This window comes from Octopus bimaculoides, chromosome 15, assembly GCF_046866305.1.
Source record: "Octopus bimaculoides isolate indiv1 chromosome 15, ASM4686630v1, whole genome shotgun sequence".
Taxonomy (NCBI): domain Eukaryota; kingdom Metazoa; phylum Mollusca; class Cephalopoda; order Octopoda; family Octopodidae; genus Octopus; species Octopus bimaculoides.
In genome coordinates, this window is record NC_142942.1 from 23,774,752 (window position 1) to 23,802,251 (window position 27,500).

Below are 27,500 nucleotides of genomic sequence, written 5' to 3' on the forward strand. Positions count from 1 at the left end.
CAAAACAACAAAACTGAGTGTGTGTGAGAGAGAGACGGAAAAAGTTATGTGCCTTTGCTCACGAATAACACTTGAGAAAAGTTAAATCAGTACTACTGAGCATGTGATTAATAGCCAGCTATGGAAACGCCATCTCTCACACAATGTCATAGAGAAACGTGTACTGCAGTTGGTGCTGCATTAAATGGTAGAAAGCTGTTGATGTTGTTAGAATATTGTGCAAGTTATGCAAAATGGTAAGAAAATGTATTAGAACAAAGGTTAAGAATATGAGAGAAGTTCCCTACACAAGCAGGTGTGTGTGTATATATATATATATGCGTGTAGAAAAAGGAGAAAGACAAGATAGATAAACAAAGAGAGAAAGAGGCAGATATGGATATGAAAAGCACAGAAATCAAGGGAGATAATGAGGTAAGGCAGAAAGAAAGTCAGACAAGCAAAAAATGAAAAACAATGAAAGAATATGTACAATGAATATATATATATATACAAAAATATATGTGCATATTCATGTGTTTGCATTTCCTGGTCAGCGTTTTTATGTATGTGTGTGTGTGTGTGTGTTTTGCAACTATGTAAGGTGTTTGTAAGTATGTATGTTATCTCCATATATGTGGACGTGTCTCCATATGTGTCCTTGTGTGAAGTAAAGTGTGTGTGTGTGTGTGTATGAGTGAGAGAGAGAGAGAGGTAGATAGATCGATCGAGTATTGTAACTACACCAATAGATTGCTGTTTCTTTTTAATGATAGTTGAAAGCTAGAAAACCAAATGGAAAACCCAATACTGACCTGTACGCCCTATACCAGCACTACAATGAACCACAATAGGTGGACCGAGTGGATGACCATGCCAAGAATCGCCCAAGTCTTGCACAGCTTCAGCCTGAAGTGTCCGTACTTTCGATAAGAACTGAAGAAATGCTTCTGCTTTGTGTGGAACTCCGTAATCTGGCCATCTGATGAACTGCATGTGTTGTATAACTCTCTCCTCTCCTGTCTGTCAGTGAGAAAACAAGAAGAAACAATCAAATGATCAGTTTTATATCATTCACAAAGCTTTGGTTGGCTCAGATCTATAGTAGAAGGCATTTGCCGAAGATGTCATGCAGCGGGACTGAACTCAAAACCGTGAAGTAATTGAGAAGAAAACTTATTAACCACACAGTCAAACCTGCATACATACACACACACACACATATCTGTAGATAAAAGGAATGGAAGAGTAAGTCGAATGCTATAATTGTTTCGAAAACACTTCAGGTGTTTCTTACATAACATCATGAATGTCTCACAACCATCTGATGTACTTTTCCATCAAGTATATATTGACTGTTTGTGTGAAGGTGCATGGCTCAGTGGTTAGAGAGTAGAGCTTACAATCGTGAGGTTGTAAGTTCGATTCCTGGACCAGGCTACGTGTTGTCTTCTTGAGCAAGACACTTTATTTCACGTTGCTCCAGTTCACTCTGTTGTAGAAATGAGTTGCTACATCACTGGTGCCAAGATGTATCAGCCCCTTTGCCTTTCCCTTGGACAACATCAATGGTGTGCAGAGGGGAGGCTGGTATGCATGGGCAACTACTGGCCTTCCATAAAAACAACCCAGTGAGGAGACTCTGCTCAGACTTGTACCCCGGAAGGGAACCTCGTAGGTGCACCCATGGTCATTCAGAGATTCCCTGTACAGAAGATACCTGGTAGTGCTCAAATGATTCAAACTTAGACTCCTATGTCTTTACAGGAGATTCATTCCACAGAGTAAAGAATGGCTACACACACGCACACACACAATGTTGAACCAGTAATCCCTACACATTTTTTCACCTCTCAATCCTTTGTGCCAAAGAATGTAGGCTTGAAACATCAAAGACTTTTCCGTTCTTCCTGAGCGTTAAACTAACACACCTGCTTGTTGTTCCCTCGCCTGTGTTCGTCTTTGTTTTCTGTAAATTTGAACTATACACACACACACACACACACACACACAGAGGACAGTTATGCTGCTGCTGCTGCTGCTGCTGCTGCTGCTGCTGACCTTATTGTTTTTCAGAACCAACGTAGACACCTGGTAATCAGAGCACTGCTTCACACAGCTGTTATGTACAACAAAATGGTCGTATGTCTCGTATGTGTCGGTCTCCAACGGCCAATACTGTTCACACTTCAATCGATTTCTTTCCATTATTCTGAGAAAAGAAAGAAAAAAAAAAGACACAAAATAAGAAGACAAAATGTTGAAACTGTAGTGATTGGTTTATAGTAGTGATGTGGTGGTTTTGGTGCTGTTCCACCTGCCATCTCAACAGATCTATAATCAAAAATATTCTAGTCATGATCATTCTTATCTTTTTGTTTATTTTTCATGCAAAGTAGACCCAAGACTACGTTATCCAATGCGTCAGTTTACTTTTTTAAGATGTTAGCACATATGGAATCTAACAGAAATTTAGCTTCTATTTCTAGCAAGTCAAGCAACTGATTTGAAGCTGCCCTTAATTACTCTGATGGAAGTCCCCTCGCTAATTCATGATGCAATGGATCATGGGTAAAATGTAAAATGATTGGCTGACAGACAACATCAACATCAGCACCACTTTCACGGAAAATATCAACCCTCATGCCGTTTCTCTCTCTCTCTCACACAGAAAAGAAGGGCTCTGACCAATTACCCTCATAAGGCAATGGTCAGTCCAGGGCATTAATAGAAGTCACTTGCCCAAGGTGCCATGCTGTGAGATTCAACCCAAACTGTATAGAAGCGAACGTTTTAACCACACAGCCATGGCTGTGTCCGTCTGTTTATAAAGCCAGACAGGCAGATGATATCAATGGGAAAGGACATAAGCTTACGTATGAACGAAAAAGAGTTGAAACACCCACCTGGTTAGCATCACAATAACAAGGCACTTCTGTTCCCAGACCATTCTCCAGAAATCACCAGTGGTTCTTGATAAACAACCTGATATAAACAATGATAAAACGGTTAAACACATATATATATAAGAGAAAGAAAAAGAAAGAATACTGTATGGTTATGGGGACAAACCAAGGCCAAAACCTGTCCATAGCTTTCCCTCACCTTTGAAACAACGGTTGGGTTAAGGATCCCAACCCCAAATATGTTCCTTTCAATTGTGAAATTCTTGATTTCTTCATGAATCCAGTGTTGCATCACAAGGTTTCAGTTTCCCTTCTCTACTTACATTTTCAGTTCAAATGCCACTGAAGTCGACTTTGCAGTTCATCCCTTCAGGGTCAATGTAACACTGGGGTTGATTTCATCGGCTTAATCCTTACCTGGCCTTGTGCCAAAATTTGAAACCATTATTATAATTATTATAGGGTAACAAGTTGGCAGCTTCTTTAGAGACACTGGACACAATGCCTTGTGCTATTTCCCCCAACTTGTTATATTCTGAGTTCAAATTTCCCCAAGGGTCAACTTAACATTTTATCCTGATGTATTTGACTAAAAGCTTGTTGTCCTTGTACGAAAATTTGAAACCCTTATTACTGTTATTGTTGTTGTCAGATGTGACCAGGTCTGGTCTTGAACAATCTTGATGGTCAGTTTGTCCATAGCTAAAAACAAAAGATCCATTAAACCAACTCTTCCAGTGTTCCTTCATCTTACCTTGTGTGGTTATATAAGCATTCTTCTGCTTGTAACCATCCACAAAATTTGCATTGATGTAATCTGAACTCGGGTCTCCATCCACCATTGATATCACAACTCTGGAATGGTCGTAACACAACACATCGAGGTAACGGTTCTTGGGGAGATTGCATTTTGCTCTGAAACAAGTAAAAACATATTCAAAGTGTAAACATAGGTTTGTGTGTTGTAAGGATGTGTGAGGTATTTGAAAAAATACTTCATCTGGTTTAGAGGGATGGGGAAAATCCCTGAGATTGATGACAGGAAGAATTTATCCTCAAGTCATGAACCTCACGTAAGTGCTTCCATCAGAATGGATTCCACTTGAAGTTTTAAAAGAGCAAGCTGGTGCTGCAAAAGCAGGCAATGGATTAAGTTCACCACACATACAGTCCATATAATAGGATTCTGCACAGTTTCCATTTATCCAGTTTTACTTGGATTCACCTAGTGCTATGGTGGAAGACACTTTTTGTTTTCCCAACAGGATTGAACAGAAAGCAACAGGTTCCAGGTTCAGTCCCACTGTGCAGCACTTGAAACAAGTGTCTTCTACTGCAACACACGGCTGACCAATGCCTTTCTGAGTAGGTTTAAATAGAGAAGTACAATGAAACGGAGAATAAAAGTGCACTGTAGCAGGCAAGGTAGAATGACATCAGATATTCTGGTCAATAAATACAGATTGTCAACTTTTATTATATTCATTATAAATATTGTTTCCGGTATAAATTAATATTACTAAGAAATATTATTGGTCCCTGGTGCATAGGAAAAAAAAAGAAACTGCTGATAGGCCACATCAGAGAGTTTGAGAAGCACTGGACTAAAGGACAACACAATTCCAAGGCAAGATCCAGAAGACTTGAGATAAACACACCCCCACCACAGAGAGAGAGAGATTGGGGGTAGGTGGGGGTGGAGATCAGAAGATTAAGTCAACACCATTTACAACAACCACAACACAAAGAGAAAGTGACAAAACACTTACTTTGAAACGTAAAAGGTGCCAGTTGGAGATTCTGATCTAATGTTAAGGTATTCCTGGCGTAGACCCTTCTTCCTCAACTTTCTCACATGGTCAGCAAGGGTTTCTATGTCAATTCCGCTGTCATCTGCCATGTGTAAACTTTCTTCGTAGGTCTGTGAATCAAGGGAGACGGGCCGACGCTTGCACGGATGACTAGGGTCAGTAATTGGAGACTGGTTTTCATCGACAGGCGAAAATGTATTGGATGACCGCTTTCGTGTATCAGCTGCCGCTGCAGATCGGGTGTCGGCCGAGTGCACCCTCTGGATCACCACTGGCGTTTCCTTCTCCACAATTACTTCCTTTTCTGACCGAATTCGTTGCTCTTCACCTTCCTTCTCTTTCGCTTCCTCGTTGTACTTCTCGCTGACCGTTTCTCGTGATGTTTCTTCTGAGGAGTCAAAATCACTGGCGAAGATGTTTGTCTCGGTTTCAGCAGAATCGCTCGACTGCATCGCTTCCTTCGACTCACTCACTTGCTGCAATGACTGGTTGTTGAAGTAAAAGGACATGTCGGGATCTTGATTGGTGGCCACCAAGAAACAAAGCTTCAGCCAAGTGTTGTGATTAGGCACTAGATGGCCTCCCAGTTGCTTTGGGAGGGACTCGCAAGGAATATGGAAAGGCAACTCAGATACAGCCACTGTAAAGACCTGAAATTACACAGGAGGGAAGAATGAAAGAAAGAAAAAGACATTTTTATTAGGAATGAGAGATCCCTAAAAATCCAAAGGGGCAATTTTAGAACCCCCTACTGGACAATTCTTTAAAATGGAATCAACTGAAAAATACTGACCCGATCACGTAGTTTTTCTCGTAAAAAAAGTTGTAGAATTCTAAAAGAAGCTTTAAACCAAAGAGGAGCTGCAACAATCAACACTTTTTTTAATCGAGCTGGATATGCACCCTGAAATAGAAAAAGAGACATATATATATTTGTATATAGGTGTGCCATTGTGGGTTTTGGGGCATGAAACAAAGTAGGCCTTGCTGTCCACTCAAGAAAACACATAGTAAATGATCCATGAGCACTTGAGCAAACTGAGTCCTCAACTTTGCCAAAAGGTTTTCAAGGCTCCAGCAGGCCTCAAGAGACACATTCATGTCCACAGGATATGATCACTGCTTTATTTTACTGAACCCTCATTTAAAAGGATTATATTAATCCCAGCCTGTAAATGCTTGCTGGTGCCATGAAAAAGCACCCATTACACTTCTGAAGTGGTTGGCATTAGGAAGGGGATCCAACTGTAGAAACCCTGCCAAATCAGACTGGAACCTGGTGCAGCTCCAGTCAAATCATCCAACCCATGCCAGGATAGACAGCAAATGTTAAGTGATGATGATGATGATGATTCCCAGGCAGAATAAAAGGAAAGCTTAACACCAATAGGATTTGAACTCAGAACATAAAATGTCGGAGCAAATATTGCAAATCAGTTTGTTTAATGTTCCAATAATACTCAGAACACCAAGATCTGTAGGCTTCAGAAACTGAACTATATATTTTTTTAAGTAAAATGCACCAAATATTCTTAAAAGGCTACCCATACCACTACTCCTCCTCCCCCATGACCACTACCACTATCACCAAGACTACCAGCCATGTCATCATTCAGACTACCACCACCACCACCACCACCACCAATTTATCAAGCTGAAGAAAACTAAACCACCACAACTTAAACCAAACAAGATCTTCAAACGACAGCAGCCGTAAACACACAACAACTTACCTTTAACATATTAAGAATCTTGATACTGAGATTGTAATCGAAGTTGCCATATTTAGAATCAGTCATGTCATAAATAAAGACCAGGCCATGTTTTTGGGTTTCAAAACTGCAACAGAAAACATTTTTATGAATACTAATAAAACTGAATAACAATAATAATAACAATAATAATAATAATAACAATAATAATAATAATCTTTTCTACTATAGGCACAAAGCCTGAGATTTTGAGGGAAGTGGGGAGGGCTAGTCAGTTACATCACCCCCAGTCTTTGACTGGCACTGATTTGATTTTATTAACCCTGAGAGGATGAAAAGTGAAGCTGACCGTGGCAGAATTTGAACTCGAAACATTTCTGTAATGAAATGCTGCAAAGCATTTTGTCTGACATGTTTATAATTCTGTCAGTTCACCATTATGATAATCCTTTTTACGATAAGCACAAAGCTTGGAATTTTGGGGGAGGGGGCTAGTTGATTACATTGACCCCAGTGTTTTGCTGGTACTTAATTTATCGACCCCGAAAGGATGAAAAGCAAAGTCAACCCAGGCAGAATTTGAACTCAGAACATAGCAACAGGCGAAATACCACCAAGAATTTCATCCAGTGTGCTAACGGTTCCGCCAGATTGTTGCCTTAATAATAATAACAACAACAACAACAATGATAATAATAATGATGATTTCTGTACAATGGCAAAAAAAAACAAAGAAAAACAACAAAAGAGGAAAGAGTAGGGAATTGAGCAAAAGAGACAAACTAAACAATAAATATCAACAACAGAACAGAAGCACAAAATAAGACAGGGTCTCTGAAAGGGGTGGGCAACCACATGGTAATTAGGGACACACACACACACTAAATCTCAAGATTACTTGGTTACACCAAGGGTTAAGGGCCTTCTTCCAGTTCTTGCTACCAACCGATAGCAGTAGAGTTAAAGGAGTCCCATTTAGCAACACCAGTTTGGTCACTCTCACTGAAGTGTAGCACAACCCTCTCTCACTGGAGTGTAGTACAACCCTCTCTCACTGGAGTGTAGCATATCCCTCTCTTTCCTCATCTTATTTTATGTTGATTAGGCCTTAGTGAAAAGAAAAAAAACCCTTTCTTCTCAAACCTTTCAATTGCAAATCTTTGGCCATCTCCACCCTCTTAAGAGCAGCTAGCCACCCTTCCTTGCCTGGAGAAAAGTGATAATGTTAGTCTTAAATACATTCTGCCAATAACCAAATCCATTATACTCTTAATAATATTATTTTTTCTAACAAAGCTACAAATTTAGTTGAGAGTATAAAATAGGGATTATGCAGTCTGTTGAATTTAGTGTAGCAGAGTGTAGTCTATTCAATTTAGAGTAACACAGGCATGGTGCTTATTAGCGGTTAGAGTGTGGGCTCACAATCATGACATCATAGGTTCAATTCTTGAGTTGGGAAGCATGTTGTTCCCTTCTTCATTTTCCACTGCCTCAGTCTACTCAGCTGCAAATGATTCCTAGGGGTTTCTATGAGTTAATAGACAAGAGTCCCACTGAAAACAGAACTTGGTACTCACTGTTGCCTAACACTCAGATTCCTAAAGGCTCAAAGCAGAGTTCTTAGGGTCCTGCAGCCAATTAGTCCTTTAGTTATCACATTTCTATTGGAATACAGAGCCTGTGTTCCAATTAATTCTGGAAACAGCAAAGAATCCCTGTCATTATTAAGACAGTGTTTGGAACATAGACTATCACAACATTTCGATGAAAGGGTTTCATTTAAATCACTTTCAAAGAGAACGTTTATCATAAAACCAAGGCCAGTCTCATATAGTTTGGTATCAAAAATCAAAAGGGCTGAAACTGACCCCTGTATTTAACTAGTATATATTATACTGACTCCTCACCTCTCCCCCAAAAGGACGAAGGAGTAAAGACACTCTTTTACAAGTTTTGCATAATCGTTCTTGTCCACAAATTCTCAATCACCATTAATCACTGCCAGGAACAACATCAAAAGTTCAAACTTTACACAAACAACAGGGTGGTGGCAGTACCATCACACAAGTAATGCAGAGGAAACGGGTTCAATGTGCAATGAAGTGCAACACAGTGAAAGGTAAAAAGTGTCAACATTTGCACAACGACAAAGTTTGGCTATTTTTTTTATTTATTTAATTATATATTTGAATTATCATTATTTTTTTTTTTTAGTTATTTTCCAGTCTTACCTTTCTAAAGCAGCATCCAACTGATAAATTAGCGCCTTGAGAACATTCTGGTGAGAAGTGAGGGTAGGAAAGTGATATCGTGCAGTGAAAAGGGCTATGGCAGCTCCACCACTATCACGGCCACCCTAGGTGTTTAGAAAGAAAGAAATAAAGAAAAAGAAAAGAAAAGGAAAAAAAAAAGAAAAAATTGGAACAAAATAACGGAATAAAATGGATTAAAAGAGCAGACACAGGAAACAAAATTTAAAAGACGTATACATACACATATATGCATACACACACACATATATACATTTGTATGTACATACATATATGCATCTTTACACACACATACACATGTACAGATATGTATGTGTAGACATATACATGTATATATATATCTACACACACACATATATATATATATATATATATGTATAGCTGTATTCGTGCATGCATGGATACATACACATATATACAGGTGTATGTACATATACAAAAAAAAACATCTATGCACATATATACATATGCAGGCAAATAATACACATACATAAATATATGTGCACACACATGTATACACACATACACATGCACGCACATACACACACACAAATATAAGTGAAAACAAATATATTCATATGAAATTGGGTGAGAGGAAAACGGTAACATGCAGTAATGTCTGATAAATTAAGTAACTCTGAATGACAACAACAAGAACAAAAATGATAATAATAAACAGAAAAAAAAATAACTGATTCTGGGGCTAAGAAGGAAAGCTTTCACCTGCAACAGTTGCTATGGCAAATGTGTGATGGTGATGGATTTTATGAATGGAGTTATGAAAGTAACGGAAAAAGTTATAAATGATTAGTAAGAGAATTAGCTTAGATGAGATGTCAGCTGAGAAATATAACCAAAAAAAAAAGAAAAAAAAAGAAGTACAAATGCCACATGATTTACTCCACGTAAATGATAGATGCATTGGAATGAATGAGAACAAAAAGCTGAATATTACCCCTATTTAAAAAAACATGTGGTGCAATAGAATTTTCTTCTCTCTTTTTTTCCCCTTTATTCTCAAATATGAAGGTGATCTAAGTAGCAGTAGAGGTGCATATTGTGAAAGTATAATGGTGGGAGTAAAGAGAAAGTTTAGAGTGGTGTTACTCCTGCTGGCAACAGATTCTTCTAAGTGAAACAAAGAACAATACAATGCTTGCTCACAAAGTACAACATTGTGAAGTAGCAAAACATGAGTATTAAAGTTTTCTGTCCAAAAATACAATGAAAAACCTTCAGAGTGTTCGAACTCACAACCTACAGGTAACCAGTTCAACACTTTATCCACTCAGGGAAGTCACATCTATTTGCAACAGACAGGAAGATAAGCTTGCAACACAGTGTTGTCTCCCATGGAAAAAAACGAGTCCAATAGTAAATAATCCTGGTTGTATGATGAGACACAGACACTCTAGAAGATTCCTTTTTCTCTTCAGAATATGGAAAATCAACCATTCCAACCAGTTTCAAATCTGGGTCAAATTTTACTAAAATTATTGTTTCTTGTTTGCTGTCAATTGAAAATCAATTTTTGTCCTCAAAATCAATTTTTGATAAAAAAAAAAAACCAAAGACTTTAGTCAGTTTAAAATTTCATTTGTCCACTTACAATCCATTTGAAACAAAAGTTTAATTCCTATGTCCTTGCTTGGACTTGCATCAGGTATGTTCAGAACAGTTCCACATTTAAAGTTACTAAAAGTAACATTACCACTACTATAACTGCTACATGGTCAGACGATGCCATAACTTCAGAAGAGAATGTGGAAACTCTCAACGGCCACCAAAGGTGCTGAGAATTGACCACACCAACAGGGAAAAGTGTGTAGGTTTGAGAGTAAGAAGACAGGTTTTTAAAAATAAGGAGCTTCCAATAACATTGTTAGAAACATCTTCACACAATAGAAATAGCTCTGCCAACAGATTCCGAGGAAGGGGGCATGGAGGAAGCAACCATCTTTTAACCAGAGATTTTTAAGAGGTCAACATACATCTTTCCATTTTTCTGAAGGAAGTTTCTCTGGTTAAGAACCCCAGTCTTTCACAAGTAATATACTGTTCACCCTGCCCCCTTAAATTTGGCTGATTTAGATCCAAAGTGATGTGGAACCCGTGAAACGAGTGATATTAGGTGTTATAACAACCAACAGCAAAATAGAAAGGAGTGTCAGGCACATGAATTTCAAATCTACCACTCACAGGTTTAATAACCTTTACTCACTGCCAGCCTTGTCAAATTAGAAGTTTTTGTTTGCTACTATTTTGGAATGATATAATCAAATATAATGAGTTTATTGTATACAGTGCTCAGGTGCACTACTACTCGTTAGAAGAGGTTAAAAGGAATGGGCAGAAGCCAACATCTGAGTCAAAGAAAGACGGCAATGAAAGCTAGAAGGACATGCACAGGACACAGAATAAAACACAGAAAAGTTAACATTAAAAGAGTTGGAAGGAATAAGAGTGCAGAAGCACTTCAAGAGTTGTATTGGATAATGCAGCCCCAGATGTACTATGCCATAAAATAAAATGGGATACCAAGGGGCTGGGATATCTTTGAACATTGTTGACCTGGGGTTCAACGTCCCCCATCCCAACAGAATCAACCTTGTCATGAGAATGAGAGGTGATGAAACATGCATTAAGCTACAAGTAAACAACTTACCAATATTGTGAACTTCTCTGTCTGTAATTCTTCTTGCAGGAATTTGTCGTTAATGTCGAGATAGAGCAAGTCTTCACCTTCTCTAGTTAACTGCAGGAAACGGGTTCAAATGAGAGAGACAGAAAGAGAAATAAATGAAACATTGAACACTACAGCAATACAGTGTATGGGTTTGTCTGATCGCCTGCATGCATTCCACAGATACATCGTTGTGTGAGTGGACATACATACAACTATATGCATGTCATCATCGTCGTAGTATCCACTTCTCCATGCTGGCAAGGGTCAGACACCAATTATTGAAGCAGATTGTGTGTGTGTGTGTGTGACAGGTACTCCATCTGTTATGATGATGAGTGTCCCAACTGATCCAATAAACGGAACCATATGCACATGCAATTAAAGTGCAAGTGGCTGAGTACTCCACAGACATGCATAACCTTAATGTAGTCCTCAGAGAGATTCAGCATAAGACAGAACGTGACAAGGCTGGCCCCTTTGAAATGCAAGTGCAACCCATTTTTGCCAGCTGAGTGGACTGCAGCAATGTAAAATAAAGTGTCTTGCTCAAGGACACAATGTGCCACCAGGAATCAAACTCATGACCTTACAATCAAGGGCCGAATACCCTAACCACTAAGCCACACACACACACACAAACATAAACACACACATATAGCTATAGATATATATATATATATATCATTATAATTAAGGGTACTGAGAAACAGCACCTACATGCTAGAGATAGATGTCAAATGACTCTAAAAACCACTTCAAATTACAATCCATTAGCACAATGCTGAAAGCAAAGAAATGAATAAAATAGATTTAGTAAGAATATTTTTTTTTTAGGTTAATTCTAGATTGTCCGATTTCTGGTTTAGTAATTACTAATGGAGTGTAATATAGAGTCATTTGATGTCTATCTCCAGGTGCTGTTTCTTCTTAGTACCCTTAATTATAATTATTGGCAAGAAAAGGCCCTGCTCTCAGGGTGAAAGGCAGATTGTATGATACTTGTGCACAAACTGCAATGCTACATGGTGGTGAAACATGGGTTGTAAATGTAGAAGACATGTGATGGTGTGTAAGACATTGAAGCTAGCAGGCTCCAGTTGATGTGCAATGTCAGTGTGTGTGTGTGTGTACAGCAAAGTGAAAATGTGTTAAGAGGAAAATTAGGTATAAAAGGTATTGGATGTGTGCGAGAGGGGGAAATGTGCTGGTATGGTCATGTGATGTGTACGGATGAGGAGGGCTGCATACAAAAGTGCTGACCTTTGAATGTGGATGGGACCAGTAGAAGAGAGAGGCCCTGGAGATTAAACTGGTGAAGAATGATGCCTGGATGTTGAGTCTCATGGAGGAGAGGACAAAGGACTGAAGTGATTAGCGATATATGATACTTGAGAAAACCCATCCCTGCTAAATGAAAATAAGATCCTAAAGGCACGTCACCTAAGTCTATGCCCCTGCACCCAAAGAACCCCCTACCTACAACCCCATCTTCCCGACACCCTCCTCTCCATCCCTCTCATAACTCACTCAGCTGCTGTAATTATGAGATGGGATTGCATACACTTCATTCCCCCCACCACTCACCCTCCCAGGAACCACTTCCTGTTCCTCACACATCCTCACTATCATCTCTTACCTCCTTATATTTCACTCCCCTCCCCTTCTATTATTACAACCCCTCATTTTCTCTCAGCAGCAGCCCCATCCCCTCTGTTCATCTCCCATCATTTCCACCTTCATCCCTAGCACTTTGCATCTCTTTCACATACACATCTACCCCCCACTCACTTCACATCAATGCTGCTCCCCCCTCTTACCTATTCCCTAACCCACTCCTACTTCAACAGATATTCATGACTGACCAAACCCCCACTCACGTCCCCCCACTGCATCTCCCTCCATCCACCTGCCACACTACTTCCCTTATATTCCTGTAATTTAAGGGTATGCCCTGACACACCTTCACCAGCATCCTCTTTCTCTTCCTACTGGGCGTGGCCATGTTTCTCCCCCAAAGCAAGACACCTATACCTGTCCCTCAACCCTTCTTGACCTCCCTTCACTCGGTATAAGGTCACCTCTTGTAAAATGGATAATGTCTGTAGTTTAAAAGATCAAGCACATGATTAAGTGTATAACCTTTCGTACGCTTCCCACTACGTCCGTGTGTTAGTGTCACATGACTGTATATTTTGCACCTAAAAAAAGAAGGCCGACACAGATGAGTGAAAATGTTTAGTTACAATCAAAGCATTCCAAATTTAATCTGTCTGGTGGGAGAGTAAACAGGGGTCATTTGTATGTAGTCCAATGGCTAAAGTTTAGGCTTTTAGCTGTGTAGCTTCCTCATAAGAGGCAGAATGAATTTTGTATATGAATAGTTATTTGTGTATGTACTCTGTTAAAGTCTGTTAAGTCTTGGTTTGTACTCTTGTATGAAAGTATTTTCTTTGTTCATCTGTGGTAGAGTGGGAAGACCTGCAATATGGGAGACTTATTCTTTGCACATATGTCTATATGACCCCTCAGTGGAATCTTTCTAGAACTGGAGTCTCATATTTGTTGTCAGTGAACGGTCAGTCTATTTCTTAGAGTAAGCTTTGTTTGACCTGTGTTCATTACATCCTTGACATTTGATAGCATGCATTAAATTCAATGAATGTGTTTGTTCTCTACAAACACTTGACAGAAAACATTCAGAGCAATTGATTGTTTGGACACGTTCAGTCAACCGTGTCAGCCTTGGTTTACCAGTCAAATGCTAACACATGCATATAGTGGGGAACCTACAAAAATTTCTAAGACTAGTCATGTGACTATCCCTCTACCAATCAAATCCTATTCAAAACATATACTAATTTGAGTCATGAACTTCCTATAAAAACAGGGCAAGCGTCAAACACTAGTCAGAAGCAAGACAGCTGCAACACAAGCCATGTCTTTCTAGTTGAACTTTTTGAAAATCAGTGTAAAGTGTGAAACCAGTTAAAGCTTCAAATAATACAAAGAAGAATGTGAGGGGGGTGGGGTGAAGTGAGAAATGAGAAAAAGAGATAAAGAAAGGAAGCCATTCAAAAGAAGAGGAATTTCTTTACCTGATGACATCTGTATAAGTCTAATGCTCTGCGGATGTCAAACTTGCGGGCCATAAGAAACTTGACTGCTGTCTTCCAGGGCAATGGCTGTTTGCCATTTTGGATGTAGTAGTAGTTGACCTCTTCAATGAACTTCTTTACTTTCTGAAATGGACAATATTGGTGTTGTGTAAGTGGCCAGGTTGGTATAACAAGTTGGTGGGAGAAATAAAGGTCAGGGGGTAGTGATATAAAAAGGGGTGTTGAATATTATAATTTTAAAATAACAGTGGTTATACAGACCATACTGGATATCTAGTCATACAATCAGTCATAGCAAACTGCATGGCACATTCAATCCTGCCAGGGTCACATTATGCTATGTCCTGCCAGTGTCACAGCAAACTATACCCCAGTGATAGAACGCCGCATGCTACATCCAGTCAGAAACACAAGGAACTATGTTGAAGAAGCTAGAAATGGTTTTCAGGGAGGAGAAAACAAAAGTTTTGCTAAATAAATGTAAATTCTCAATATGTATATATCATCATCATCATCATCATCGTTTAACGTCCGCTTTCCATGCTAGCATGGGTTGGACGATTTGACTGAGGACTGGTGAAACCGGATGGCAACACCAGGCTCCAGTCTGATTTGGCAGAGTTTCTACAGCTGGATGCCCTTCCTAACGCCAACCACTCAGAGAGTGTAGTGGGTGCTTTTACGTGTCACCCGCACGAAAACGGCCACGCTCGAAATGGTGTCTTTTATGTGCCACCCGCACAAGCCAGTCCAGGGGCACTGGCAACGATCTCGCTCGAAAATCCTACAGGAGCCAGTCAGGCGGTACTGGCAACGGCCACGCTCAAAATGGTGCATCTCATGTGCCACCCGCACAAGAACCAGTCCAGGGGCACTGGCAACGATCTTACTTGGCTTGCCGGGTCTTCTCACGCACAGCCCATTTCCAAAGGTCTCGGTCCGTAGTCATCGCCTCGGTGAGACCTTGCACCCCCACTCTCTTTCAACATAATATATATATATATATATATATATAGAGAGAGAGAGAGAGAGAGAGAGAGAGAAAGAGAGAGAGAGAGAGAGAGAGAGAGAGAGAGAGAGAAGGAGAGGCAAGAGTAACTACAGGCTATATAGAACACCCAGAGGCAAAGGAGCTGTGAGCGTACAAGTTACATTACTCTCCAAATTCTGAAAGGTAAAGAAAGGTGTTTGTATATTATTTAAAGTGAAAATATATTCTCAGTGTGTGTGTGTGTGTGTGTGTGTGTGTGTGTGTACTCCAAAATATTATCAAATCAAGTCCAAAAACAAAGCAAAACAAAAATGTTATTAAAAAAAATTTGAAATAAAAAAAAAGGCAAGAACAAAAACATAGAAATCCATGTTAGCATGGAAACAGTATTTGGAAAAAGAAGGAGAAACAACTTAAAGCCTGATTTTACAAAACAAGAACTGGGGGGAGGTACTCAAGAGAACATTAGATCAATTTTGCCAAAATTAAATACGAGACCAATCTCTTTATTATTACTAGAGTCCATCACATAATGAATGATGGCGTTATTTCTTGTCACCTCTAACTAATTTCTGATGATGCCAGATGCTATGATTATTATTAGAATTTTAACATATCTACTCACTCTTAATTTGTTCTGGCAAATTCAATCATAAAATAGGTTGATCACTGTTGTATTTCATCTTCAGAGAAGAACGTCTCCCTTTATCAAAATTTTACTTTATTCAGATTTCATGGTGGTTATAAAAAATAATGAAATGAACTCAAAAGTTATAAAATAAAAACAGATTTCTCATTTGCAATAAATCTATATTATCAATAACAATATATTTTATTGATGACAATAATACTGTTTAACCCTTCTGATATCAAACTGCATGTGACTGTCCCTGGCTCTGAGATAGATGGTAGTTTAATTTATGCTGCAAGTTTCAGATTAATGACAAAGTTATTTTAGCAAATTCTTTATTTTCAAGATTTAATGAAACAAAAGTAGTGTATTTCAATGGAAATATGGTAAGAAAAAGGTTTCGCAATCAATTTATTACAGAAGTGACATGACCTGATATTACTAAGAAGTAGCAAAAGTGTATATACCAGCATCACCTTACAACATGGAACAGGTAACACTCTAGTTAGTATATGGGGTCGATAAAATAAGTACCAGATGAACACTGGGGCTGATGTAATCGACTTATCCCCTTCTCCAAAATTACTGCCCTTGTGGCAAAATTATTATTATTATTATGAGTGGAAGGAGTGATAAAATCTATAAAATGCTTTCCATCCCTTTAAGATCTGAGTTCAAATCTAATCAAAGCTGGCTTCATTTTTCATCCAAGCTCAATAGAGTGATTTCTGATTTAGACTGAAGGCCATCAATCTGGTGGGCAGGGTTTAATCAATTCTGATTCCATCGACCCCAGTACTTGACTGATACTTTATTTTCTTTACCCTTGAGGGATGGAAGGCAAAGTTGACAAAGGTGGGAATTGAACTCTGAGTGTAAAAAGTTGTAAGAAATACCTCCTCAAAGCATTTATTCCAAAACTGAAATAATTCTGCCAGTTTTGCTGCCTTCTAAGCTGAATAAAGTAAGGGGCAGTAATGAAAAGCTGGGATGACATAGTTAGAGTCAATTGTGTTCTACTGACAGATTTTCTGGCCAGATGGTTGTTAGGTAGACATTAAGATTAGGGATAAGTTTTGCATTGAAGCTGACAGCAACCAAACCTGTCGGAATATTCATGCAAGATAAAGAAAACATACAGCAGGCAATTCATCCAGTAATCCATGCATTGTGGATTTTGTTGGATTATATAAAACATTTATTATCACATGCAGATGGATCCGGCTATCGTCTAAGCCAGTGGTTCCCAAACCTCTCAGGCCGCCACCTCCTTGATTCTAAGGCCACATTCCTAGTGTCCCCGCCCCCCTCTCACCATCACAGACATAAACCATTTTCTGCTGCAAATTTAAAACAACACTATTTCACAAATGTTTCTTTTTTTTACATCCATTGCCGTTTTGGTCACCCCATTATCACCCCGTTTTTCTCCCCCCCCCCGTGGGTGGGGCAGTACTACCCACTTTGGGAACTACTGATCTAAGCCTTTTGTAGAGATCAAACCACCACTTTCCTTGTCAAGGAAGAGTGGGTCGTCATCTGTTTAGTTGTGATGACAGGAAATTTATAATGTGATGACAGAGGAAATTTATAATGGAAGTTATCTACTTTATAAAGGAAAGCGATTTTGTGGACAGTGTCTTTTTTTTTTCTCTCTCTCTCAGGCCAAGCTCTTATCAAATTTTAAGTTCTACTTAAGGAGGAAAATAAGGGTAGGAAGCCCTGTGCTGCTCTTCAGTAAAGTTTACAAAAGGTGGGCCACTGCTGGAAACAAAAGTTTTTTTTTTTAATTGAAAACAATAGAATAATAAAAATTAAACAAAATTTTACTCAAAATAAAAATGAAGAACCAATAATACTAATCCCCTGACCCCTTCACCACTACGATTATTTCAAAACCACATTTGACAGGGTGCAAAGAGAGGAACTGAAGACTTGAAGAAACAAAAACAAAAAGTGGCAGGAGGTGAAGGCAGAGCAGAAATATTACTGAAGGTGCCAAAGAAGGAATTTATTATATACATTATACACACATATATAAATAAATCATTTTTGAAGGTGGAATTGCAAGCAGATAAAGCAATAAATAATAGTGATTGAACATTGGGTTAAAGAACTATTTAAATGGAAAAAAGTCAAAGACTAAGGAACGTGAATCCACACCTGTAAAATATGTTCTACCACTTTTTCTTCAACCCAATATTTAAGGGCTATTATTTACAGCTTTGAGTTCCATGAATAAAAATCATTTATTTTATGTCTCTTGAAGTTTCTAAAATCTTATGGTATTCATCTATCCTCGTTTATCAGTGATTCATTCATCATTGAGCCCTTGTGCTTATCACTGATTCATCTGTGGTAACATGGGTTGGCAATCGGTCAAAGGCTCTGCTTGTACTGCAAAAACGCACCCCAGTAACCACCTGCAAGGCTCAGCTACCCACAACACATTGACCATGCTGCAAGGCTGCCTGTTTTCTTTTTTAATGTGGATTTATATAATTTTACTCATCAACATAGGACCAGTAAACAGAAAAAATATGAAGGCACCTGATTTAAAGAAATGAGTGTATTCTCTACGGGAAAAGGATCATCTCTATGATCAAGAAAAAAAACATAACAGCAGAAGTTTTGCTGGTGTGAGTCCAGAGCTTGGTGTCAAGACCACCATTCATTCCATTTACAAAGTGTGTGAAGAGGATTCATTTATCACTGTAGTTTTTTAAAACCAAACCTGGTGATAAACGAGGATAGATGTGTGTGTGTGTGTGTGAGCATGTATGTGTGTGTGTGTGTGTGTGTGTGCACACATATATATATATATATATATATATATATATGCTGTGGTATTTAATGGCAGTGTGTGGGTGTGTATATAACAGAATACCTGAAATCAGTTAAAAAGGTTGAAGGGTGTATACAAGATGGGTGAAACAGCAATAATCCTCAGATAGTTTGAAGCAATGGTGTGAAAAAAAACAAAACCAGACTTTTAAGGTCGCTCACCTGGATCTAGCTTGAAGACTAAAAGAGAAAACAATTGCAAAAATAATCATAGCAATCAAAAAGTAATATTTGGGGAGTATAAGATGGTTTGGCACAGCTGGTTTGGTGCCACTTTTTGGGTGTCACTGATCCCTGCCTCTCTCCCACTGTGCGTGTGTGTGTTTGCGTGTACGAGTTTGTATCCAACGCCAAAAAGTAGTCACCAAAACAGACCGAATGTCCAGTCAACTGCACCAAATCATCTCATTCAGATAATACACACACACACACACACATATATATATATATATATATATATATACACACACCCACACACAGCCAGCCATCTCTCACATTACAAAAGTGCTCTGTTCTTGAAAGCATTTTTTACTACAACTTTAAATTCCATAATATGAAACCTACTTCCCCATTGATGTCCAAGATGTAATTTGAGAAATGGCCTTAAGGGATATATTTGGGAAAATAAATGTATATGAAGCGCATTGAAAAATTTGACTGTTATGATATGTATCTTAAAAGCCATACATGTGAACCCTCAGTCGTTAATATATAAATTGTATATATTCATATTTATGTATTTATACATTTGTGTGTGTATATATATATATATGCTTCAATATATATGCATACGTATTTACATATATACATACATATGTGTATATTCACACAATATATATATATATATATATCTAGTCACACTCAAAATATATATATATATTTATTAAATTCATTTCTATTTATCTATTATCAGAAAGGTTAAGTTGTTGGAGTTGTGTTATGGGAAGTTTAATAATTTCTACAATTGATTCGTTAAGAGGTCAAATAAAGAGAAAAGTTGAACGAAGGAGTGAAGAGAAAAAGAATAAAAATATAATGAAATAAAATGTAGCAGAATAGATTGGAGCATATATTGGGTATTTGTTATAATGTAGCATAATATGTTTGTAATTATTAATTATTAACTAAAAATAAGTCAATTAGAGATTATATCTTTATATATAGGAATTTCATATTACGTTATATGAAGAAAAAATGCAGTTTCTATATTTAAGATGGATTTTTTTTTTTTTCTTTTTTGCTAAGGTAGATTGGATCAGAACTATTTAGGAGTGAAACCAAGTGTTGATATTTAAAGATAATTTAACAAATATGAATTATAATATAATTTAATTTATTCTGTAAAAATAAGAAAGAAATAATGCCTATGCTAGGAATTTATAGGTCAGGAGATGTTCTATATATATATTATGAAACAAATAAAGTTGAATGATTTCCATATATTTCTGCTTATGTTTGAAATAAGAGTAATCCCCCGCCATTTTGCAATTCATCTAACGCACACTCAGCACATCAGGGATTCTTACCATTCCTTCGCATTCTACTTGTTTAGATGTTTTTTTTTTATATATACAATGTCCTGCGTGTTTTTGGGCCCCTTACAACATATATCACTTTTCCATACTTTTATTTTTTTCTCAGGTCTCCAAGGAAATATGAAATCCTTCCAATTGGTTAATTCTGGATGGTTTTCATTGATTGCCTCCTTTAATTGGTCTAATTGGGAACAATAATTATCTGAATCCAGTATCTGATTTTGTAGAAGGTGCTTGTAATACACAATATCCTTCCAATCCCACCAGATATAGAGTGTCATATTCTTTGGACATTGGTCAGCCTTTGGTGTGATCAAAAGGTGATTCATCTTCTTTTCTCGAGGACATTTTTCACTCCACATTGTTATAAGCAATTTAATTTTTTATCACTTGTGATTGGTCTTTTCAAAAAATGGGTCACTTTTGTTGCATTTGAATTGAGAATTGCAGACGGAAATGCTGTCCATTAAATTTTTGTCAGTTAAATTATGATTCAACCAAACATAGCAATTCATGTATCCAAGTGTTTCTAAATGCCTTATAATGCTCGTGGGATATCTGAAGTAGTTCTCTAGTGTCTCCCCTGCCAGAACGTTCATGGTTTTTCCAGATAAAAATTGCAACTCCTAAACCCAGCAAAAACTACTTACAAACACTTCTCTCTCTCAGCAAACATCAACTTCTATGAACTGCACATGGCTTTTTTGTTGTTTGTTCAGCGGGTTTTTTTCTTTCCAGAAATAGAAGAGAGCATCAAATGCCAAAAATGCATCTCATTTTTAACATAAAAACAGTAGAAATAAAACCATTCCTATATAATCCTATAAATCATGTATATGGGGGTCCATTTACTGGATGCAGTTTGAAGTCATCATACGCAGGATAATATTGTGCTGGAAATTGGTATTAAAAGAGTTAATAACTATTCCATTCCCAACTAAATAAATTGTTTAATCTAGGCAAATCTCCTCTCAGTTTAACCATTTTACAAAAATGTTTTTTTATCAGAATTCTCCTGTTTTGGAAGCCACTCCTCAATAAAAATATAATTTAGGATAAAAGTAAGAATTTCTCCATCTCCACTCCTCAATTTTGGGGTTATTTCCATTTTTTTTTTTTTTCATTTTTTGTATTACTATAATAATTTTTTTTTTCCTTCCTTATTAGAATGAAGCAGATGGTTTATTTTATTTTAGCAGAAACTCTCTTCTTTTTCTTTGAGCAGAAGGTGAGTGGATGGAGGGCGTTTATCGATTTCTTCTTAGATTCTACCAAAGAGAGTAATTTTTTAATTGCAATCGTCTTGAATCTCACGCTCTCTTGCATTCATACCATCCACGCTGATTCTCTATCATCCTGAAACTTGCCCAAATTTGTTACCTTGAATTTAAAAAAAAAATTAATTTAGAACAAAAAGTTGAAATCTTAAAAAGATCCAAGTACTTTTCAGTTACCCCCACCCCCACTCCTCTAGGTTCCTTTTTCTCTTACACTATCCCTCTCTCTCTCTCTCTCTCACTTCCCCAGTCAGGAATATCATTCAATTTTTTTTATAGATTACACTTTCAACATCGTAAAATTGTGAATTTTCTTATTTAATTTTATCTTCATTATTAATGTGGAAGTTGCTGGGGGCGACATTTTACGAGTTTTTACACTTCTGATTCTCCTCAGAATGAAGGGAGAAAAATAAAGGAGTTTGCATTGGAATTCTTGTACTGAAGGAGGAGGAAAGACATTGATTTCCAGTTGTTTAGATGCGAGGCTTACCTTTGCTCATCTCTCACATCATTCAGCCATCACCATCACCCACACGGATACAATGAAGAGGAGTTTGAAGAGGAATAAAACGAAAACAGTCTTCATAGCTGGCTTGTTGGTCAACTTCCTCATCAACCATAAACAATTGGTACTTTGTCAACCCATCAGGATCAGTAGGCAGATCTCAAGTAGTCAAGTAGCCAACTATTGTGGCTACTTGAGATCTGTTTGACCAGAGCTGACGTGTAATAATACCAAGCAACAATGAAGCCTCTACATATTCATTGAACCTGCTAGAAACAACAGCCAAATTTGTGCTCAGATTGCATCACAATGCAGTGATTTTCAAACAGTGAGTCAGTCACAGGACACTGGTGTTTTATCTTTCTTTTTTATCTTTTCATCAAGAGTAACGTGTAAAGACATTCAAGCAAGATCGTTGCCAGTGCCGCTGGATTTGCTCCTGTGCAAGTGGCACATAAAATACACCATTATGAGCGTGGCCGTTACCAGTACCGCCTGACTGGCCTTCATGCTAGTGGCACATAAAAAGCACCCACTACACTCTCGGAGTGGTTGGCATTAGGAAGGGTATCCAGCTGTAGAAACACTGCCAAATCAGATTGGAGCCTGGTGTAGCCATCTGGTTTCACCAGTTCTCAGTCAAACCGTCCAACCCATGCTAACATGGAAGGTGGACATTAAACGATGATGAAGATGATAATTTGATGTTTTGTGGGCCACAGATCCAACATTGAGAACCTTCTGCCCCAATATCTCAAAAATAACAAAGTCACATTGAATAATGTAAGCCTAGATATATTTTGGCTGAATAAAACTGGAGAGATGTTCCTGACTTGATCATAAAGTTTGCACAATCAGGGCCAACCAGGAACAAAACACCAGCAAACGGGGAAAGTACAACAGAAAACTGGTTAGAAGAAGAAGAAGAAATTTGAAAATAGATGAAAAATGCAAAAATGTATGTTTATGTAAGAAGAAAAGAGAGAGAGAGAGAGAGAGAGAGAGAAAGAGAGAGAGAGAGAGAGAAAGAGAGAGAGAAAGAGAGAGAGAGAGAGAGAGAAAGAAGAAACTCAGTGAGCAGGTTTCAGAAAAAAAAAAAAAAATCAAAGCAGGTTTTTTTTTGTTTTGTTTGTGTTGTTAATGATGTCAGAAAGTGGTTGAGTAGTTTTTTTTTTTTTTTTTCCTTCTTCTTTGCAGCCTGGTTCAATAGGTTTGAAGTTGTGGGCCAACATCAGCATAATCCACCATTACTTAACCTAAATTCTCTCAGCACACGCTAACCAGGCAACACCCAAATACCTGTGCATCATTGAGAGAAGTACAAGGAATGACTCTCCTGATCATTGGTAAATTGTACAAGAACACCTTGGCAGCAGCAGCAGCTTCAAAATAACTCAAAACAATTCTACTACAATTGTAGAGGTGATTGGAGCGAAACTTGAGTGTGAAAGGAAACGGGAATGGTTACAAGTTCAATTCTTACCATGTGGTAATGGATTTGGCCCCACAGCACCCCTTGGGTGTCTTCTACTATACCACCAGTCCAACCAATACCTTACAAGGAAATATGGTAGACAGAAATCATAGGAAAGCGCATCTTGTGTGTGTGTGTGTGTGTGTGTGTGTGTGTGTGTGTGTGTGTGTGTGTGTGTGTGTGTGTGTGTGTGTGTGTGTGTGTGTGTGTGTCCATACTCACACCTATACATATATGCAAGATATACACTTGTGCTTGTCACCATTTGCCAGAAGCCGGTGACATTGGCATACCTTGTTATAACTGGTTGCTCTACACTTCCAAACACCCCTGGAATAAAAAAGAAAAAAAAAAAAGCCATCCCTTGCTTGAAACACAGGTATGGGTTGGAGGCAAGAAAAACATCCAGCCCTAAAATTCTGCCTCGAATGACTCCCAATCCAAAGCTAGACGGATTTGGTAAAGAAGGAACAATCAATGTTATCACCCCCACCTTCCCCTATACTTGACTGGTACTTTATTTTATCAACTCCCAGAAAAATGGCAAAGCAGACCTCAGCAGGATTTGGACTCAAAAAAATATAAAGGGACACAAACACACAGGATATTGTGTTTGCCCAAGTATCTTCCAACATAAAGAAAAGCCTTAAACTTTAGAGATGGAGGAATGCAATTAAATCAATATTGGAACAGCTCTGAATTGATTACCAAAGACTTAGAGTACATTGGATGCTTTTTGTGGCATCAGTACGGCAAGGGTTGCCTTGTAGTTTGCAAAGCAAAAGAGAGCACCTTTCTGTAAAATATTCTTGTTCCATTTTTTAATCCCAGAAACTCACACAGATAAGAAGCAGCTTAAATACTTTGAAAAGGGGTTTGCTGTGTCTCGTTCTGTTCTTGCTTGTATACATCTTTTGCAGGTTTTGGTTTTGGATATCAAACAATAGTTCTAACTCTTCCATGTTTCATTTGATGATATTTACTTCAAGATATTCAGGTTTGCGTCTCAGGAGATAACTTTCAGGTATGCATCAAAAAGTCTCAGCCAACCCATGACAATATGCAAAAACAGACGTAAAAGGATGAAGACAGGTGGTGGCATTAGGAAGGACATCCAGCCAAAGAAACCAGGCTGAAGCAGACACTGGAGTATGGTTCAGTTCTTGGGCCCATTGAACTCTGCCAAACTGGCCAATCCATACTGGCATGGAAGAAGCATGTTAAATGATGAGGAAATATAATTTTGCCACAATCGCCAATCTAATAAAAGTTAAGTTATAATTATTGTATGTATGCCATGTTACCCTTGATGGCAAAAATGTATCAATATTATTATAGCAATTGTATTGATATATTCATTTGGAATAATTTGCTATAAATTCTTAAGTTAGTGAATACCCAGGTGACTAATGCAAAAAATGACTGCTAATGAACAGCTTACTGGAAAAGCATGTAAGGAAAATAAATATTAACTTTTGCAGGGCCTTTTCCCCCAACAGTCTCTTCATCTCTTTCTCTATGTATGTGTAGCATTTCTTTACTCACTGCCTGCAACCAAGCCTAGTATGTGCACTCATCCTGTCCCTCTTATATCAACTCTCTTGCTCCACCCACCTTGTTAGATGACATTAAGTGTGACTGGAGAAATCAATTAATGGATGAACCAATCAACATTTACATTGGATATTATTAAACAAACAAGACAGACAGTCAACCTACACAACAAACATCAACCATACATGTGTAACAAATGATTGACTAACCAACATACACATGCAGTATAAACACACACACACACACACACACACACATAAACATACATAAATATATACACACAAAAACATTGACAAAATTGTATAATATAGAGAGGGAGATGATGTCATCAGAGAGTGATGTGAGCATGTGTGTGTGTGCATGCGTGTGTGTGTGTGCATGCACAACCTTAACTCCTGTGTATGTTAAAATAGAACCTATTCTATGATGTTTGAAAAGAAATTACTTCCAACCAACGCGACTCCCTTTACAGACAGCACCCTTCATTCCACAACACTCATGTCAGATACATCTACTTCCATGAACCAGCACCTTAAAAAACACTCCTTAATGGGGAGTGGGGGGTGACACCCACGATACCCCGAGTCTGTCAGTCATTGCACATGTCAAGGAAATGTTGTCAATAAGTAAGTCAATGGAGAAGCATTGACATGGTCACTGACCTTCTAGAAATAACAGCTAAATTTCCATCAACTTACACTCTGCTACTGTAGAAAAGGAGCAACTAGAGAATGACCCTGAATTCCTGGAAAAAGTAGGACGGTCATAGCTGGAGTGCCTTTGATTAAAATCAAGGTCAGAACAGACGTACGACTCAACAACTAAGCTGGAATGCCTGTCTCTTCAAGTATGGCTGCACTGGAGCTACAGTAATAATAGCCAAGTTCAACCACATACTCTCTCTTTAGCAATGAGAGAACCATTATGAGATCACAATCTACTGTCTTAAAACAGTGCTCGATAAATGGGATAGGTCAGGTTGGAATGCCTTTGATGAAGGGCCTACTGGATCAGTATTGACCTGGGGTTAAACGACAGCACATTCCCCTTCATCCTGCATGTTTCACACCCTGAATCTCATTCACCAAACGTTGGATTACACACTTCACTGCCATCACCCGCTCACAATCCTCCCTTCAGACACAATGACCTTACGACTTGGCCTCACTAATTTAGGGTGGCCAGAAAAGGAAGTGGGCAAACAGAGACTAAAAGGTCAACAACAATATAATCATAGTGTGTGTGTGTGTGTGTGTGTGTGTGTGTGTGTGTGTGTGTGTGTGTGTGTGTGTTTTAGTGTTTCTGCTTCGGATATATGATACATTGACGTTATATGTATATAATGAAGATATGAACTAGTATTGTATGTGTATATAATATATATACATATATGCGTACACACACACACACACATATATACACATACAGTATACAATATATACATGAATATATGCAATATATACATACATATATAATACGTGTATATATATACATAGACACACGCACTTGTCTATATTACACAACCTTATACAATAAGAAATTCAGAGACAAGTGTGGGGGATAAATGAGAGAGCGTGAGAGAGAAATAGAGGGGGGAAGGAACGATGGCCGCAGGAACAGTGTTTCTATTCTCATCTTACTCATGGTGTGATGTTGTGGTCTGTATCCATCACTCCCAAGAAAATGAAGAGGTTTGAAGGAAAAGTGAGAGAAAGAGCAGAAGTAGGAGTGAATAAGGAAATGGCTGGGAGTAAAATCAACGGATATGGATGCGGTTCACCACATCAGCATCGAAAGATGATTAATGCGGCCCAAAGTAAGAAGGGAAGTGATAGTAAGAGAGGTGGATGCGGTTCACAACATCACTGTCAAGATGACGTTGACAATTCAAAACACCGCAGAAGAGAACCGACTGATGCAAAAGCTTGAGATGAAGCGATGAATAAAACACATCAGATGGTAAAGCTATCTGGATGGAGAGATGGATACAAACCACACCATCACATGGCAAAGAAGTAAATGTAAGCAGAGATAAACACCACAACATCACGGTTGGGGGTGAAAGTATAAATGCAGTGACGTCGACAAAGCGGTGAGGGCGAACCCAAGGTTAATTGCCGTTTAAATAGTTGCTGTTAGCAATACTGGGTGTGTAAATATACATACCAATACACACACACACACACACAACCATACATACATG

General features: G+C 38.2%; 1 protein-coding gene across 6 annotated transcripts in view; it reads right to left on the bottom strand.

Moving 5' to 3' along the window:
• Window positions 1-27,500, bottom strand: part of LOC106874101 (tyrosine-protein phosphatase non-receptor type 9) — a 55,972-nt gene that overhangs the window by 659 nt on the left and 27,813 nt on the right. For 3 of the 6 annotated variants that reach the window (XM_014921705.3, XM_089363592.1, XM_089363591.1), the window contains exons 2-11: window positions 14,463-14,606; window positions 11,347-11,436; window positions 8,643-8,767; window positions 6,430-6,535; window positions 5,490-5,600; window positions 4,655-5,346; window positions 3,640-3,800; window positions 2,886-2,964; window positions 2,041-2,191; window positions 795-1,002 (exon numbers count right to left, since the gene is read on the bottom strand). In XM_014921705.3, the coding sequence (XP_014777191.2) occupies window positions 795-1,002; window positions 2,041-2,191; window positions 2,886-2,964; window positions 3,640-3,800; window positions 4,655-5,346; window positions 5,490-5,600; window positions 6,430-6,535; window positions 8,643-8,767; window positions 11,347-11,436; window positions 14,463-14,606 (1,867 nt within the window). Of the gene's footprint in view, window positions 1-794; window positions 1,003-2,040; window positions 2,192-2,885; window positions 2,965-3,639; window positions 3,801-4,654; window positions 5,347-5,489; window positions 5,601-6,429; window positions 6,536-8,642; window positions 8,768-11,346; window positions 11,437-14,462; window positions 14,607-16,099; window positions 16,194-19,111; window positions 19,130-27,500 lie in introns of all 6 variants that reach the window. The other 3 variants (XM_089363588.1, XM_089363590.1, XM_089363589.1) reach the window with 2 other exon arrangements.